Genomic DNA, 16,230 nt, shown 5'->3' with positions numbered 1-16,230 from the left:
CCTCCCGGTGATGACTGGGGCGGGCCTTCAAGCCTGAACAGTATATCTTAGCCAACCATTGTGGTGGTTTTGTTGAGGGACCTCATCTCATTTTCATCACTTCTCTATCCTCATACGAGTTGACGGTTGACCTCATCGGTTTGTTGTAGAATGACCCAGTGCAGAGGTGACACGCCGACTCTGTGTCTCCCTCTCTCTGCTCCTCTTTTTTTTTGTCGGAGGGAGAAGACGTTGAGTTGAAAGCTGGCACCGAAACCTCGGCGGCGAGCTTCTGGGAATAATTCAGCAAGTGAGGGCAGCAGCACAAACTCAATGCAGCGCGCTCAGGGTGAGATTCAGTCACAAGCTGCTCTCATATATTTGCCGGAGGTCCCTGAGTGTTGCCAGCACGAGTTTTACAATGTGGAGCTGCAGTGTTATTTTGTTTAAAATGCGATTATGTTTATCTCAGTTTATTTCTGCTAAATTTTTGGGAAAGCGAGCTGGGACCGCGTTGGTGGTGCTCCAGTAGCTCCAAATACCCGGTGCCAGGAGTATAGTCAGTTTACACTAGCCACTTCATGGACCTACTCAACACCAGCCATATCTCTCAGAGGCGCACTGTTGCAAGTTGCAGAATTGGTTTCTCACATTATTGCTCATGATTTAAATAGGGCTTGGAGGAATAGATGTGCTTTGCTTGTAAACAGCCAGTTATGAACTATGAATGGAGAGTTTTTGTTCGAACGCCATTGAATTGGAAATTTGACCCCGGATTCCATGTTGACCATTCTGTTCGATTAGCATCAGACTTCATCACTACTAATGTACTTTTTCCAAAGGCTTGAGTAGTTTTGTTCTTGATTCATTGTAATTGTTTGGATTTGGCTTAAGTGAGCTGGAGGTCCGAGGGGCAGGATCAGATCTTGCTTGGGAAATGAAGCAGAGTGCCCTGATCAAATGCCTGAAAAGAACACATGCACACCATTAAGTCATTTTAATGTGACTCAGCCTCTACTGGTGTTTGCTGTTTAATTGGCTTATTGGAGCCAAGATTCAAACTAATCCAGATAGGATACAATTACAATTATCCTGGTCCCCTTTTACCAAAAATAAAGACGTCACTGGTTAATTAGCTCAGCCCTATTAGAGATGCATTCTCCTAATTGCATGATGGGAGGCTTGTAATGACTGGATCTTACGATAGGCAGTAGTTTTGATTCCGGTCATTAGACTGTGTTAATCAGCTGAGAGGAAAGGTACTGCAATGGGAGGCAGGAAGGGGGGTCACAGTGGAAAAGGGAAGCAAGAAATGGGAAAGGATTAGAAATGGTACTGATCATGGAGTGATGAGTCAGGTGGTCCTCTTTTTGATTAGAAGGAAAGTTCGTCCGAGGAGGAAACTGACTGCCGCCATGACCTTGTACTGAAAGTTTGGCATTCTTGAAGACAAACTACAGATTCAACATTCAATATAACCAACGGCAGCTGTTTCTGTGTGCTTAGTTATGGTGCCGCCGTTATCATAGCACGTTGTTACCCTAGACAACTTTTTTCCCCTGACAAGCACCCTTTTCATCACCTCTCTGCGAGTTTGCTTGTTCGCAGGAGCCAGGAGAAAAGTTGCGTCTCCCTCTTTTTTTGTTTCTTGTTCATCAACCCCATCACTGTCAGCGAGACGACAGACTGCTGGAGAGAAGTGGCGGGAAAGTAGGTCATGACAAACCATCAGAGGCGCTGACAGCTCCGTGAAATGAGCAGCTACTTTGACATGAATGCTAATCACTGTTGTTAGCATCAGAGAAGCCTCGGTTGAAGCTGCGTAACGCAACTTTCCCCCCTGACTAGTGGAAACGCCGCCGGCTAGGTTATATGCACGGTGGAATGTGTGTCTCTAAACACTCTGTTCCTGATGACTCATCTAATATCATCATGAAGCAGGGTTACTGCGTTTTTTTAAATGCTTATGTCAAAGAATAACCAACCAAACACAATTTATTAGGCTTACTCTGTTCCCTTGCTGACATTTTGAAACAATCCCTTGCTTTTATTTTTCAAATCTTGGTCTGGCCAGCAGAAAAGGTCAGGCCTGAGATCCTCTTATTTATCTGTTATTGTATTTGCCTACTTCCCCAAGTCCTGCAATTCATATTCATTAGATGAACCTTAAAGGTCACTTTTTAAACCTGAAGCAATAACTGATATCTAAAGTGTTTTCTCATCTTACCAAACACTGCACTTTTAAAAGGAATGGAGGACTGGCTCTAAGTATACAAATACAAGTAAACCAATGCTTCCCACATTATGCAAACGTCAGACCATCGTAGAAATGAAGTGAGCGCAGCTTCCCGACCTATCTTGCAGAGAGTCTGAATTATTTTTGGGAAGAAACATCTGGCAACATGGCACTCGGATAATTTGGAAAACAGCATTTTTGCTATTTATGTGCAAGGCCCTCCATTTTAAGAGGCTATTGAACAGCTTCCCAATACTCTCTTTTTCTGCTTATTCTGGTCCCTAACCGCTCTTTAATCTGACCGTGGCTCACGACAGTGGTTTTCAAGTCCACATGCACTTATCATAAACACTCAATTTTAGGGTCATGGCATTGGCACTATATTTAGATCCCGGGACTTTTTTTCATTTTTACTTCTTGAATGTGCGTGCTTGAGACACACCCTGATGGCAACGATGGAAATCTGTTTTCATTAACCACAGGACGTTCAGAACGTGGTGGAAACCCGTAATTTGATCCCTGCATGGTGGTTTCTCATGCTTAGAAACAGTTTCAACAATCTGGATAGTTTCTACGGGTAGAAACAGGACGTAAGCAAGAACATGTTTATCACTATATTTACCTTAAAAAAAAGGTAATGTGGAGGTAGTTGGAAAACTTTGCCATTCATAAACACGTGCATATTATTTACCCTCTACAGAGAGATGATGCTTCGACGAGTCTCTAAATCAGTAACATCACTGTCACAATACTGTTCTGCTGTCCTGATGAGAAAAATAAATTCATATCACATTATCTTTCTCTTTTTGTTATTCACAGGTCAAGAGGGTCTCGGGTTCAGCATCACATCCAGAGACGTACCCATTGGTGACAGTGCTCCCATTTATGTCAAAAACATCCTTCCTCGAGGGGCCGCCATCCAAGATGGCCGATTGAAAGCAGGGGACCGGCTGCTGGAGGTGGGGCGTTACTCTCTAGCTTTTCAGCCTCCACCTGTCCTAGTGTCGGCGTAACTGTAACTGTGACTGTGCATGATCTGTGAGATTGTACTCGCCTTTCACTAGCTAAGACCACGCCATCCACTGAAGGCGTTTAACGTGAGTGATTGATTTGGTCGATCGGATGGGTTGTGGGGAGCTACGTCGGAGGATCTGCCGTGCTCCCGGGGCACCTACGAAAAGTTGGGAAAAGCAGGGAGGGGTTTTCAGAATGTGTACTCGAGAACAAGAAGAGTGGGTTGAGCTGAATTTATAGAAATACCGGATGAGGCGTGTTGGAGGCGTGGTCTTGCTCCCGAAATTATGCTAATTAGCTCCACTCAAAAAATGAATTGCTCTTTCACTGATATGGTTTTGTCCTAAAATGAAATCCTACAAAGCTTTTGTTGAAAATGGGTCAAACACACCGTGTTCCCTCTGTCCACACCACTTCAGCTCCAGCTCTGAATTGCTGAGTAGATGTAGTTAGATGGAGAAATATTTTGATTATACTTCAATCAGATTGACATGAAAATCATCTAGCGCTCACTTCAGGGGGGAAATAACCCATGTTTAAAACCATCTCCAACTGACTCACTGGGTAATCTGCATGAAGGTTATGTGGAGGCCAAAGACCCCCAACCACCCCCCCCCCCCCACCCCTCTTTTACAGTTGGGAGCTCTTTGATTTAGGTTGCCACTCAGTGTGTGTGTAGACGTTTATTTTGGCTTTGCGTATGTGCTTTGTGTGTGCAGGTCAGTGGAGTGGACCTGAATGGTCAGAGCCAGGAGGAGGTGGTGGCCCTGCTCCGAGCCACGCCCATGGGTGGCACTGTGGACCTGTTGGTGATCCGCCCTGAGGACTCACTGCTGCCCCGAGAAGTGGTCAGTAGACAGACGGACACTCCCGCTACTGCTGTCCCTCTCGAAATACCACAGTTAATTTCCATAAGTGGGGATCGAAGGAGAGTGGTGTCGTGATATTCTCCCTTTTAACATTTAAAATACAATTCAGGGGAACTGGGACTGTCTAATTGAAAGTGAATTAATGTTAGACTGCTTTAGAAGGTACTGTTTTAGCGTATATTCCAGTAATGATTGTTTTATGGGATTTAAGCAGACCCTCATTCCTAGTCTGGCCCGGCGTATCCCAGCTGAGCTCAAAGAAGTAGGAATATGATAAAGATCAACACAATGCACAGCTGTGCCTTTTAACTGCTCCTTCAACCCCTCAGTGTTTGGGTACACGTGGACACAAACAACACTTAAACACAGTTACTAAATGTTAGACACGGATGCAGCTCAGGGCACAAACACGCACACGTTTTGTGCAAATCTGCATAGTTGCAGATAAACGCATGCACAATCATAGCTAATAGCATCAGCACACGCACACACACACACAGACTCATGTATTGTGCATGTGGACCCACAAAGAGCTATGGACATACTCACACACACACGACCAGGGACAGTGGCATGCACACGCTTCTGGTATACACACTGCAGCGCTCAGCCTACGCGCAGGGTGACTTTGGCTGTCGTGCAACAGATGGTGAGGCCACTGCCCTCGTCCAGCCCGCGCTCAGTTGCAACTGACAGCGGGCCCCGGCGTCAATGCACCTTGGCAGTCCAGGGGCCCCCGGTGCCAACATCACTCCTACCCGCCATACTCAGCCCGGCACCCGTGCTGTTAACCCCCGCCACGGGAGCCGTTCTAGCTGCAGGGACGGCCCCCCGAGACACATTCTGCTCTGCTAGTGTGCCGCCTTTCCACCTCATTTTAAACAGGCAAATAGGCTCAGATTGTTCTACTAGTACGTTGTAAAGTATAGCAAAAATGAATGAAGATGAAGGGTGTAAAGGCAGCTTACTGACACTACACATGGAGGGATGCACCAGAGCGCTGCTGGTGGGTGTGTGAGTTTGTGGGTTTAAAAATACACAGATTTTTACTCGTCAGAGGGGTGGCGAGTGTGAGAGTTAGATGCTTTTTCTTTCTAATTGCTTGGTGCAATTAGAAAGAAAAAGCTCATCATGTAAACACTGGTCAAACAATCTCTCTCTTTTTTCCACGTTCACTCTTTTGACCAACTGCAACTATGCATGCTTTGAGAGACTGCTTCTTCCTCTCTCTCTTTTGTTTCATTTCGCACACTTTCACATTTCCCAGCAGTGTTTTCATAAATCTCAATAACCCCTACAAGTATGTTCATACAAATCACATAAGGCTGAAGCTCTGCCGGTGACAGTTATTGCAAATAAAGCATGGTTGATAATTGCCTCCACTGTCACCAATTTTACATGTATATATATAAATATATATTACACACTGTAGTGCAGAGACACACACAAGTACACTAGTATAGATAATCACTTACGTGCTGTTATTTATGTAATTCCCTCAATGACAACGTGATAATGTTTTAAATTGTAGAGTGAGTGACATGCTCGCTGCAGGCTGCAGGCATCTTTCAACACACAAACACACACACGCACACACAAAGTCATAAAGTGATCTAGCCTTATAGATGAAATAGAAAGGAGCCTTTTTGTTTTCGGCGAGTTGACATTTGCCTGCTCATGTTTAATGTCAGCACAGTAAAATCCATCCAGGTCTCCCTTTGTTTAGATGTTTCATTGTCTGCCCGGCTCGCTGCACACACTCCCAGGGGTATTCCTTTACCCTTCCAGCATGTTTGCTTGCGTCTTTAATTACCATGCTGGGTGTATTTTGACAGGCTTTCAGTTGCAGTAGCGGCAGCTCTCAATAGTTTTCAATAAATGTGTACTCGCTGCGGAGGCAAAAGGTTAAATGGCAATAAAGCGGCGGGGGTGGAGTTGTCTATGTGTCGGTCTAGCTATCTGCTTGCTATTTCCTCTGAGAATATCAGTAGGTACTTTTAGATGGATTCCAGGTGTAGTATGAGAAAAGTAGAGTGGCTTTAACCTTTCCCTAAACGCTGGACTCATAACTAATAAGCCTGCCCTTTCATACCTCTTTTCCTCTCTGTTAAACATTTACCATCCATGATAACACAGCCAAGAAATATATAGTTGTTTTCTAGTTTCAAGTTTGGTTCTATTGGGCGGACCGTTCGACCTTGGTGTTATAAGACAGAGGAGGGTGAGACGAGCCTTTACACAGAGTTCTCTCTGAAAGCTCAGCTAACGCCTTGAAGACACAGTAGAAGGCGCTGATCAATGGCTGTGTGAACAAAGTCACTTTGTGCTGTGTTATTCCTTCATTTGACAGCTGTGGGAATTCCACTCAGTGATCTTCAAGAAGGATTGTTTAGGCAGACTAAAGGGACTAAGTCAAAGGGATGCTGCCCCCACGGGCTTGGAGGTTACCTCATCACTTGTATCGTAGGAGCGGGTTGTTTTGGGGGGGGGGCGGGTGGGGGGGCGATGTACCTTGGTTGGGATTCACTGCTGTGGGATCTTTAGAAAACTATGAGTGATCTCTCAGTGCTTGTTTCGTCACACCATTCTAATTTTTTTAGAGGAGAAAGGAAACCACCAGATCACCACCACATCATCAATTTCAAAATGAATGGATTGAAGATTGGTTTCGGGTACTGCTCAAAGCAAGCGTTGTTTTCTTGCTGCCTCAGTTCTCCCATCCGTCACTTAGTCGAGCACCAACCGCCACTCTCACCCCCTTCACATTATCCATGACCTCAGACGCTATCCCCTACCTGACCAGTGCACAGCTCAACAGTAAAGATGTATTACAGAACAGCTCCTGGTACAGAAACACAGATCCCCACATGGAGGCAAGAAGGGCACATTTAGGCACATTTAACACGCACACATGTGCCACACACGCATAGCCGCTGGAGCTTATTTATTGTTGGCATTCATCTCCCAGTGCGCTGCACTGTTTGTGCTCGCAGCTGTTTCGAGCGACGCCGATCACCTCGGCCGATCACCAGATTGTTTTTTTTATGGCGTTGCTTTTTTCCCCATGAAATAACCAAGTCAAATGTCATGGCTCACTGCGCGAGACGCAATGGCGACAGGAAACGAGGTACCATCCACATCCTGCCAACAGAGATGTTCACGTGTTACGAACTTGTTCTAAACCGTGCGCTCATCTCACTCAGACACACACACACAACTCAGTCACCCCCTAAACACGTTTTAAACAACATCACAAACGCTAACCAAGCTCTGTGTAAAAAGCTGACGCACAAAATGGGCTCGATGTGTCGCATATGCTCAAGAGCCATAATAACATTGTCAATGCATGGCCTTACATCATCCTGTGACCCATCGATGAGCATCATTTTTTTATTTCCAATGCGACCAAGGACCGTGGAGAACAAATGGGCTTGTGAAGCTGCTGTTGTAACGCCGAGGACCACATAAGAGCAATTAAACAGTGCATTAAAGTCCCCTCTTTACGATCATATCACACTTGTCACTGATCCATTAGTAGCTATATCTGCCAAGCAATGAGATTTTTAATTGCACAATTAATTCCGGCCCCTGATTGATGTGACCGCCAAATTTATGGCCCGTGCGAATGCCGGCGTACGCGGCAGACAAATGTGTGACAGTGTTGCTGACGATTATAGCAGACTAATGGCCTGTTTCAGAAGTGCCAGCCCTGGTGGCCTGGTTTAAAATCCTCACTGCCATGTTTTTACTAGAGAACTTTAATTGGGGTATTTAGGAGCCCTTCATCCGTAGTTGAGTAACTTTGGCTGGAATCCTATTCATATGAAATCCTTTCATACAGTAGAAATATAAGCACTGGTTCTCCAACATGGACCCAACATCTGAAAGGCCCACCGTTGTTTTTCACTTCCAAGTCAACGTAATCATCGTTAGTGTTGCATTGCTTTGTGCAATTATTCACAGCAGATGATATTGCCCTCCCTCTTTCTTACATGCAATCCACTAACAGTGTTACACAGCTGGCTCTTTTTGTGGCGCCCTCGGTAGAGTGAGGTTTCGATTCCTCTATTAAAGTTTGAAGACAAAAGCTGATTTACGAAGCTGTATTGATTTCCTCGCCGCCAAGATCCATTTACCGAGTCGGTAGAGGGGGAAATGAATTGATACACAGCAAACAGAAGACGATCCCCTGGTGTTGGAGGCCACAAAATGATACACAGATCTGCTGAATTAGAACCAAGTTCATCCCTCCTCAACGCTCCATTTACTCCTTCACATTTATCCTCGTCATTCCTCCAGTCGTGGACAGTTTGTTAAATCACGTATGGGTAAAATACGAAAAAAGCATCCAATATCTGATGCTGGCAACAATATGAGGAAATGGATGATGTGTTTTTTTTCCATACATCACAATCAATCCCAATGAACATCATGTTGGTGTAGGTCTGTAAAGGGTTGATCATGGATCTATTCGTTGTTGTATGAAAAATATACAAATAGCTTTGATGGAACGAAATTTTCCAACACATTTAGATCGACCTTTTAACTTCCGTAAGTGTCATTATATTGCCTTTCACTTCTTCCAGCAACTGGCGGAAAGCAGAACGATTAATCTTTGAATGCTTTAAGAGCACAGCATCCACAGGATGATAAAGCCTTTGGATCGTTCCACTGGAGTGGTGATAAAACAGTGCTATCTTGAGCTATGCGGCATCTACAGCCATGGCAGAAAATGACATCTTTGGTGTTAATATAATTGGATATCTTTTAATGTAATGCTCTTTCACAATTGGCATGATGTAATTTGATGCAACTTTTGCCCTCAGTGCTGATCAGTCTCTTTCTTGTTGGAGAGTTTATTCATTCGGCAGGTTGCTCAGCCAGATATTTTACTTCAGTAAAACTTGGCAAACAGCTCAAGGAGATGAGTCATTTCTTGCTGAGAGCTGATAATTTAAGTTGCTGTCACCGTTTTGCAGATATTCACATCTCTTTGATAGTGAGTTCCCAGTCTTACTCAATGTGATATCATTAAAAAAAGACTGATAGAATACATGCGGGTGCAATAAGCAAATTGCATACTGTTACAAATGCCTGGCCTCAGCTTACCCCTACTCTTAAATCTTCACTGAAAATATGTTTGGAACTCAGGTGAAGCCAAATTACAGAAATTGCTCTAAAAGCCCTTTGAAGGAGCAGTGTACGATTTTGGATTTTGCAACCTGCAATCAGCAAGAGCCTCTATGAATTTACAGCACTCTTCAGAACAGTGTGGAGGCAGCGGCTGCATCTTAGAGGTCACCTTCTCCTCCACTTCATGGCTTGAAATGTCTGTGAAGTGACAGGGCTCAGTGATCCAGTAGGTAAGGGTCCCGAGGTGTCATCAGGGCACCAAAAAGCTCTCTCACAAATTCCAAAAAGCATCCTCTTGGACACAAACTGTCTGTACTGCGAGACGTTTAGGAGAAGTTCCCTCCTTCCAACCCTTCCTGCTCTCTCCTGGCTTATTGTCCACCACTGACACGTTTTATTCCAAGAATGCTGATGATTCCCCCTACATTATTAATCTGGCTTCTATAGAAGGGCTGTCTGATCGGGAGAGCAGAGTTCAGAAACATTCTCAGCCATAATTAAAGTTAATGCTGCAGAGCGCGGTCGAAGACAATGCCAGCCCCGGTTAACGATTTCCGAGCGTGTCTCGTCGGCGCCACCTGTTTTCGTTTAGCACTTTTCAGCAGCTGTTCCCATAATTACGCTTGCTGTCTGCGCAGAGAGCGCGAGGGGTGAACCGCAGCATTGTGCTACGCCAATAAACAAGGCAGTTAAAGGCCACTTATGGCGACACAGTCACCCTCCCGAAGGGGACTCGCCGTCTGTTTCCAGAAGCCATAATGGCTCGAAGTGTGCCTGTGCAGTTGGACATAGCAAGGCGCTTTTTATCCGCCATTAGCTTGTAATGAGAGGCATCTGCTTCATGATGTCTATGCTGTGGCTCCGCTGCAGCGCTTTTGCAAATATCCCCAGTTGCCAACTACAGTTGGAAGTACACTCGCTCTTTTTCTACGTTCTCTTTCATTAATCATTTTCCCTTCCTTGGGGGCCGACAAAAACATCCGTGCCAGTGCCATCTACAGGTCTGTCTTTTAATTCCTCACGTTGGGACCCACTCAGTGTCTTCACAGATGCTTGGGAGCCATGCTGCGTTTTGTAGTGGTGTGCACAGATCTGGCCTCAGATGCCCTCACAGAAACAGACTTTGTTCTGCTAATGAGTCAAATGAGCCTCGCCATTAGAAATCCCCCGAAGGGTAACACTCACATTTAGTCAACGCTGAGTTCAAAATGTGCTTGATAACCCAGCGGAGAACATGTCATTTTGGTTCACAAACACTGAGGACCTGTCAATGCCAGAGCTGCACTTGGTGCTCTTTAATGCCGTTTAAAAGCATAGTCTCCCTGCCCCTCTATGTACCTGAATTACATTTGTTTATAGGCTTACATGTATTTAATATTCGTCCCCCTTTGTCGGAAAATGTTGCAAGGAGAAACACCGCCAAAAGGAATTTGTGTTACAATACTTATCACGCATGCACCACTTTTGCAATTACACCCATGGCTGATTTCTTTTAGCCATTTTAAATGTATTTCCAATGACCTTTATGTCGCCAAATTGGGCCAAGTGTAGAGAGAAGTTTCCAGCGGTGTTAATTGTTTTAGGCAGTGATGTGCGGAGAACTCAGAGCCATGTGTGAATAGATGTAATTGTGATTCACTTGCAGTCTCTGTTTCTCTCCCTCTGCATCTCACTCGTGCTTTTCCCCCTGCTCGGAGTCTCTGACACACGTGAGCACACCGCCAGCACACCTTCCCTTTGGCCTTTTCGTCACGTTGAGCAAGCTAGAAGCCAAACAAAAAAATACCCGTTGTGCAGACGGGGCTCATTAGATGGACTGACCAGCAACCCTCTCCTCTGTTCACCTGCTCAAGTACTGCCCCCCCACCAGGACAATAGACTGTAATGAATGGGTGCTTCCCTGTGGCAGTATTAATTAACAAAGGACATCATTATGTAATGGAATGTGGCAAGAAAAAAGAAGAAAACAATGAGGGCTTCTTTTGTGAGGAGCTGGAGCTGAAGTGGACGTTCACCTGAACGTCTCCGGTAGTCATAATACGGATATTACATCCACTCCGCTCAGAACTGGTGAGGTATTGGTACCAGAGTACAACGGTGCACCTTTGATGCATATTTGTGGACAGCGGTGGTATCTTTCAATCATGTTGTCATTTGGAAAAACACATAATGCTTCATCAAGGACACGGTGTTACTCCCCTTAGTCTAGGGAATAAGACGGGGGACGGACATATGTCAGCCAAAGAATATGTGAGAAGTCAAAAGTAGAAGTAAATTAGATTTATTTTGACATGAATAACTAAATATAAACAAAGATTCTATTAAGTGGGAGAGATTGGGACAGTTTGAAATTAAGATAACAAAACCACACCTGGATAACTACTTAGAAAAGAAACAAACAGAATGACTTCCCTTACTTCTCGAATAACCGTCCACCAAAACAATTCAGAGGGAGCACCAACCTACTGCATGTATTAGTAGTGTGGTGCGCTGGGGGCCTCAAGGTTGGCGGTTTGAATCCCGGCAAAATGTAGTCCATGGGTTAAAATGCAATGTAAGTCGAAAGCGTCAGCTAAATGACATGTAATGAAGTAGAGATTTGATTTCCCTCACATCTGTAATAATGTCAAGTAAAACAACCACTGTGTATGTCTACCATTAACTTTGAACTGATATAAACAGTAATGCAGCTGTTTGGACTTTGCTTTTATTGCATACTTCCTATTAGATCAGTGAAAGCATAATTATATTATTACCACTTACCTGATGCACCAGTTTAGTACTTAGTACCTGCAAAAATGTCCCTTTTTGGCAAAATTTGCTATTTGTCATCCATGTGAATCATGTAGATTTGGGGGAGTCGACTGGCCGACCAGCGTTTGGAGTGAGATGGCGTGATGTCATCTTCTCAATAAAACTTATTTGATCCGTTTTGGCCAATCAGCGTTATCTCTCCATTAATACCATTTATTTTGCGGCACACTACAAATGAGCCGCATGGTGAAGGTGTTGGAAACATTCAGCCCTTTTTAGTTTCTCTGGAGATGTTTTTTCTCTTTCAGAGAGACAATTTGGGATTGTCAGCCCTAGTTAGCAGAGGGTTTCCTGACAGAGACTTTAAGTGAGACCATAGTTAGACTTCAAATAAACATGTTGAGCCCAAAATGTTGCCCGTAATAATTTAGCATGGTTTGCTGATATTTTTCCCAGTGCGTTTTCATTTATTTTTTAAGCATGCATTCATTTCAGTGTTTTTACATCACTGTGTCTCTTCGTCGGTCGCTTTATTTCTCTCCATCCCCGGGACATAAATGGGGCTGAGCCTTGTACAACGAGGTGAGGTTTATTCTTCGTCTGTTCTGAGGAAGTAGGAACCGGCCCTGGATGAGCTGAACTGGTGCAGCGAGGCCTGTCAGGCAGCCTGACAAACTCATTCTCGGCTAGCGGCGCTTGTTCCTGTCTGATGAAAATGTTACACAGCTCTCTCTCATTCTCTGCCTCAGCCTGCTATTCCCAGAACACAGCTCTGAGTGGGTGGTTATTCTGTCATCATTTTAGAGGAGAGGCCACGCGCACACACACAGACGCTCGGAGTCCTGTGTACTTTTTTTTTTTTTTTTACAAATGTATTAGGCCTACTCTGTTCAACTCCTGGGCTAAAAGCTTCTCCAGGGACATAACTCACAGCCATTATTTATTAACTGTGTTTTGATGAAAACATCTTCATTAAAGATAAAGAGCTGACCCTGACGATGACGCACGAGGCCATTCATCCAAGAGCATTCTTTTCAGAATGGAAATGGTCCGTTTGCCGCGTTGCTATGGGCCTGCTTTTGGTAACCAACTAATCACATTCCCCCAGTTGAGTAAAAGTTGCTTCAATTCAGCCGCTGTCTTGACCTGGAGATTCAACATTGTTGGCATTATATTTACAAATCCAGTGGATGAGCTTAGTCCCCCATCCGCTTCTTTCAGCCATCGCTCTCGTACAAATGACAACTTGTGCGATTCTGTAATAGAACAGGAAGTGTTGAAATGCAGCGTGATGAGAATGGATTCCGGCGGTGTGAATTTGAGGTGGGTCCCGGCAGGGACAAAGCACACTTGGCGTGTTGCACAGACAGGTGTGCTACCATTCGGATAACAGTAGACGCAAAGAGTAGAGAGAAGAAAAGGCCGCCGATAGGAGGGCCGTCTGGAGAATAGGGGCTCAGTCAGGGGGTGTTGAAAAGAGCCTCCAGCTGAACGCACCGCTGCGTCCTAATAACTCCTCGGCCTCAGAAGATCCCCACCCTATGCTCTGTCTTCTTTCCTCTGCCTCACTCTTTATCCGAGCACCTGTGAAGGGCACACACCTGGTCACCATCCATCTGGCTGTGTGTGTGTGTGTGTGTCTGTGTTTGATTGTGAGTCTATTTAAAGAGGTCCTGTGCCGGCTTTCTGGGGTTGATTGCTCTCACAGTGAGTATTGTTCATGCGGATTTGGCTGCCATGGCAATGACCCCGCCATCACTCGATGCAATCTGGCCAATCACAGTGTTAGGACGCTGCTCTCAAGCTTCCTGCTGAGCGGGCTTCGCGATCGGACAGTTCTCAGCTCTTATCTGCTGCATAGGATCGTGTGCGGGGAGGAACATTCTCAGCCCTTGAGCAAGGCAACAAACATCCAGCAACTGGATTGGTTGCAGATGGCCAAAAGTCCATGCCAGAAGGCCGTATGTTGTTTTTTTACGTCCTCTTTGGAATGAAGATTTTCTTCTGTCAAGCTGTGAGAGAAGATCAACTGCGGACTGAGATCAAAGCGTTTGGGTTCAGCACATTCACTCTGCCCCAGTATAACAGCCACGGCTCAACCGTCTGAGACAGCAATGACTTGAATATTAAGCAACACGTTCTTTGATGCCTCTTGCTGTTAGCTTTCTCCTACACCGTTTTTTCCCTTAATTAAACTGATTAAATGCTATTCCTCTGTGATATTCTATTTCAGGTGCTCTTTGTTAGACACGAGTGGAAACTGTTAGAGAAGAGAGTTTTTGTTTGTCGGACTATTATCCAGCTGATTTAACGGTGGCGGGTGTTAACTCTCTGGTACCAACCATTTCTTTGTGTTTGTACCATGCATGAAGGTCTGCACCACCGGCCTTGTAGGTAAACGCTACTATTGTGACTCCCAACAAAAGGGGGAAGGAGGGTTGGGCTCTTAACGTGTCACAAATTATACTTCAGGTGTTTTGTCAAAGGAAAGCCGCTGTTTTTCCGAGCACCAAATTGCTACCCAGCGCTTTTAAAGTTGTCCTCCGTACCCACTGTTCCTGTGCCGAGCTCACGGCTGTGGAAAAGAAATTAACAGCGTTTGGCTCGATAGTGCGACCAATTGACAATGACAGCCCCGAAATATGTGACATGCTTGCCATCCATTCGCTTTCTTGTCCTCCGCCCCTCATCTTTCCCCTCTTTATCTTGTCTCCCATTTTCTTGTCTCCCATAATTTTTCTTTTTTATGTTATTCTTTTTTTGTATTTCCATTTCTGTCTCTGCAAAAAAGTTAAAGTCAGATACTTCACACAGAGTTTGAATGGAGTGGTGACTCGTTGGAGATAGACAGTTCAGTTTCTCAACGTTTATTAGCATCTGCGGTGCCACTGTGCTGATAATGAAACACTTTCCCTTTTCACTCACAGCATTCAGAAGAGGACGACATGGTGTTGACCCCGGACGGCACACAAGAGTTCATGACCTTTGAGATCCCACTAAGTGACTCGGGCTCGGCGGGCCTGGGGGTCAGCGTCAAGGGGAACCGCTCCAAGGAGAACCACGCCGACTTGGGCATCTTTGTTAAATCCATTATAAATGGAGGTGCCGCTAGCAAGGCAAGTTTTGTAGTTGAAGTGAAGTTAACTTGATGTTAAATCCGCAAGTTCCATTAATAGTATACTGTTGGCAACAATGTAAAATGTTATATCCTTGAGTTGTTATATTAAAGGGTTGCTAAATATCAGTGGTTTGTTAAAATTATGTAAACGTTTTCCAGAGAACACGAATACAGAGAAAATATTGAAATTGAGATCAAACTTTTGTCTCGTGGCGTTTTTTCTGCAGGATGGCCGTCTACGGGTCAATGACCAGCTCATCGCAGTCAACGGGGAGTCGCTGCACGGGATGACCAACCAGGATGCCATGGAAACGCTGCGCACGTCCATGTCCGTGGAGGGCAACAAGCGGGGGATGATTCAGCTCATCGTGGCCCGGCACGTGTCCAAAAACAACGAGGTAGCCCAGCAGTCAAGGAGGAGTCACGCTGGTGTGCTAGGCACTAATTGGCATCAAATGGAGACGGCTGTTTTAGTCTGCCTTTTAATTATTTATGAATCAGATATTGTTATTAGTATGAGCTACCACATCTCCAAGATGGACAATTCGTATCACCTCAATCATGTTTGCACGCATTCATTGTGAGGCACATGACACCCCACACGTCATACATACACACGTGCATGCTCTTATCCTGTGGACACATGTTGAATGCAGAAGAGGGATAGCCGCATTTCCACTGCACTGGATGATAAACGAGAGTAGCTTTCCTCTAGGTTGCCTCAGGCCCTAATCTATCCCCCATAGGTTTTTGTTGCTTTGAGATAGCTAGAAGAGTACCTTTATGAAGCAACCACACCACCATGCAAATCTTCAAACAGTCCCATTTCCTGTGTGAGATACGTGATATCATCCCCCCCCATTCTCTGTGTGAATTATTTTGCACACCATGTGCCTTGATATGATATCTAAGAAGCACTTCACTGAGTTATGATTGACAGGCCTGCGGAATAACACTGTCGGATAGGAGGATGAAGGGAATACGTATTGCGGCAGGGTGGATATTTGTCACATATCGGTGCGAGGTGATTTCAACTTCTTGAAATGTCTGATGTGATACTGAACTAATCCCTTTCTTTGAAAGGAACTGTTTTCTTTCATATGGCGGGGTAAAAACCAGCATGATTT

At 44.9% G+C, this 16,230-nt stretch overlaps 1 protein-coding gene across 3 annotated transcripts in view; it reads left to right on the top strand.

The window, feature by feature from the left end:
• pard3aa (par-3 family cell polarity regulator alpha, a) overlaps window positions 1-16,230 on the top strand; it is a 281,463-nt gene that overhangs the window by 131,422 nt on the left and 133,811 nt on the right. For all 3 annotated transcript variants that reach the window (XM_037455958.2, XM_062559226.1, XM_037455956.2), the window contains 4 exons: window positions 3,035-3,174; window positions 3,949-4,077; window positions 14,913-15,101; window positions 15,331-15,501. In XM_037455958.2, the coding sequence (XP_037311855.2) occupies window positions 3,035-3,174; window positions 3,949-4,077; window positions 14,913-15,101; window positions 15,331-15,501 (629 nt within the window). The remainder of the gene's footprint in view (window positions 1-3,034; window positions 3,175-3,948; window positions 4,078-14,912; window positions 15,102-15,330; window positions 15,502-16,230) is intronic.

This window comes from Pungitius pungitius, chromosome 19 (assembly GCF_949316345.1).
Source record: "Pungitius pungitius chromosome 19, fPunPun2.1, whole genome shotgun sequence".
In the NCBI taxonomy this organism is placed as follows: Eukaryota; Metazoa; Chordata; class Actinopteri; order Perciformes; family Gasterosteidae; genus Pungitius; species Pungitius pungitius.
This window is presented reverse-complemented; position numbering and strand designations above follow the sequence as displayed.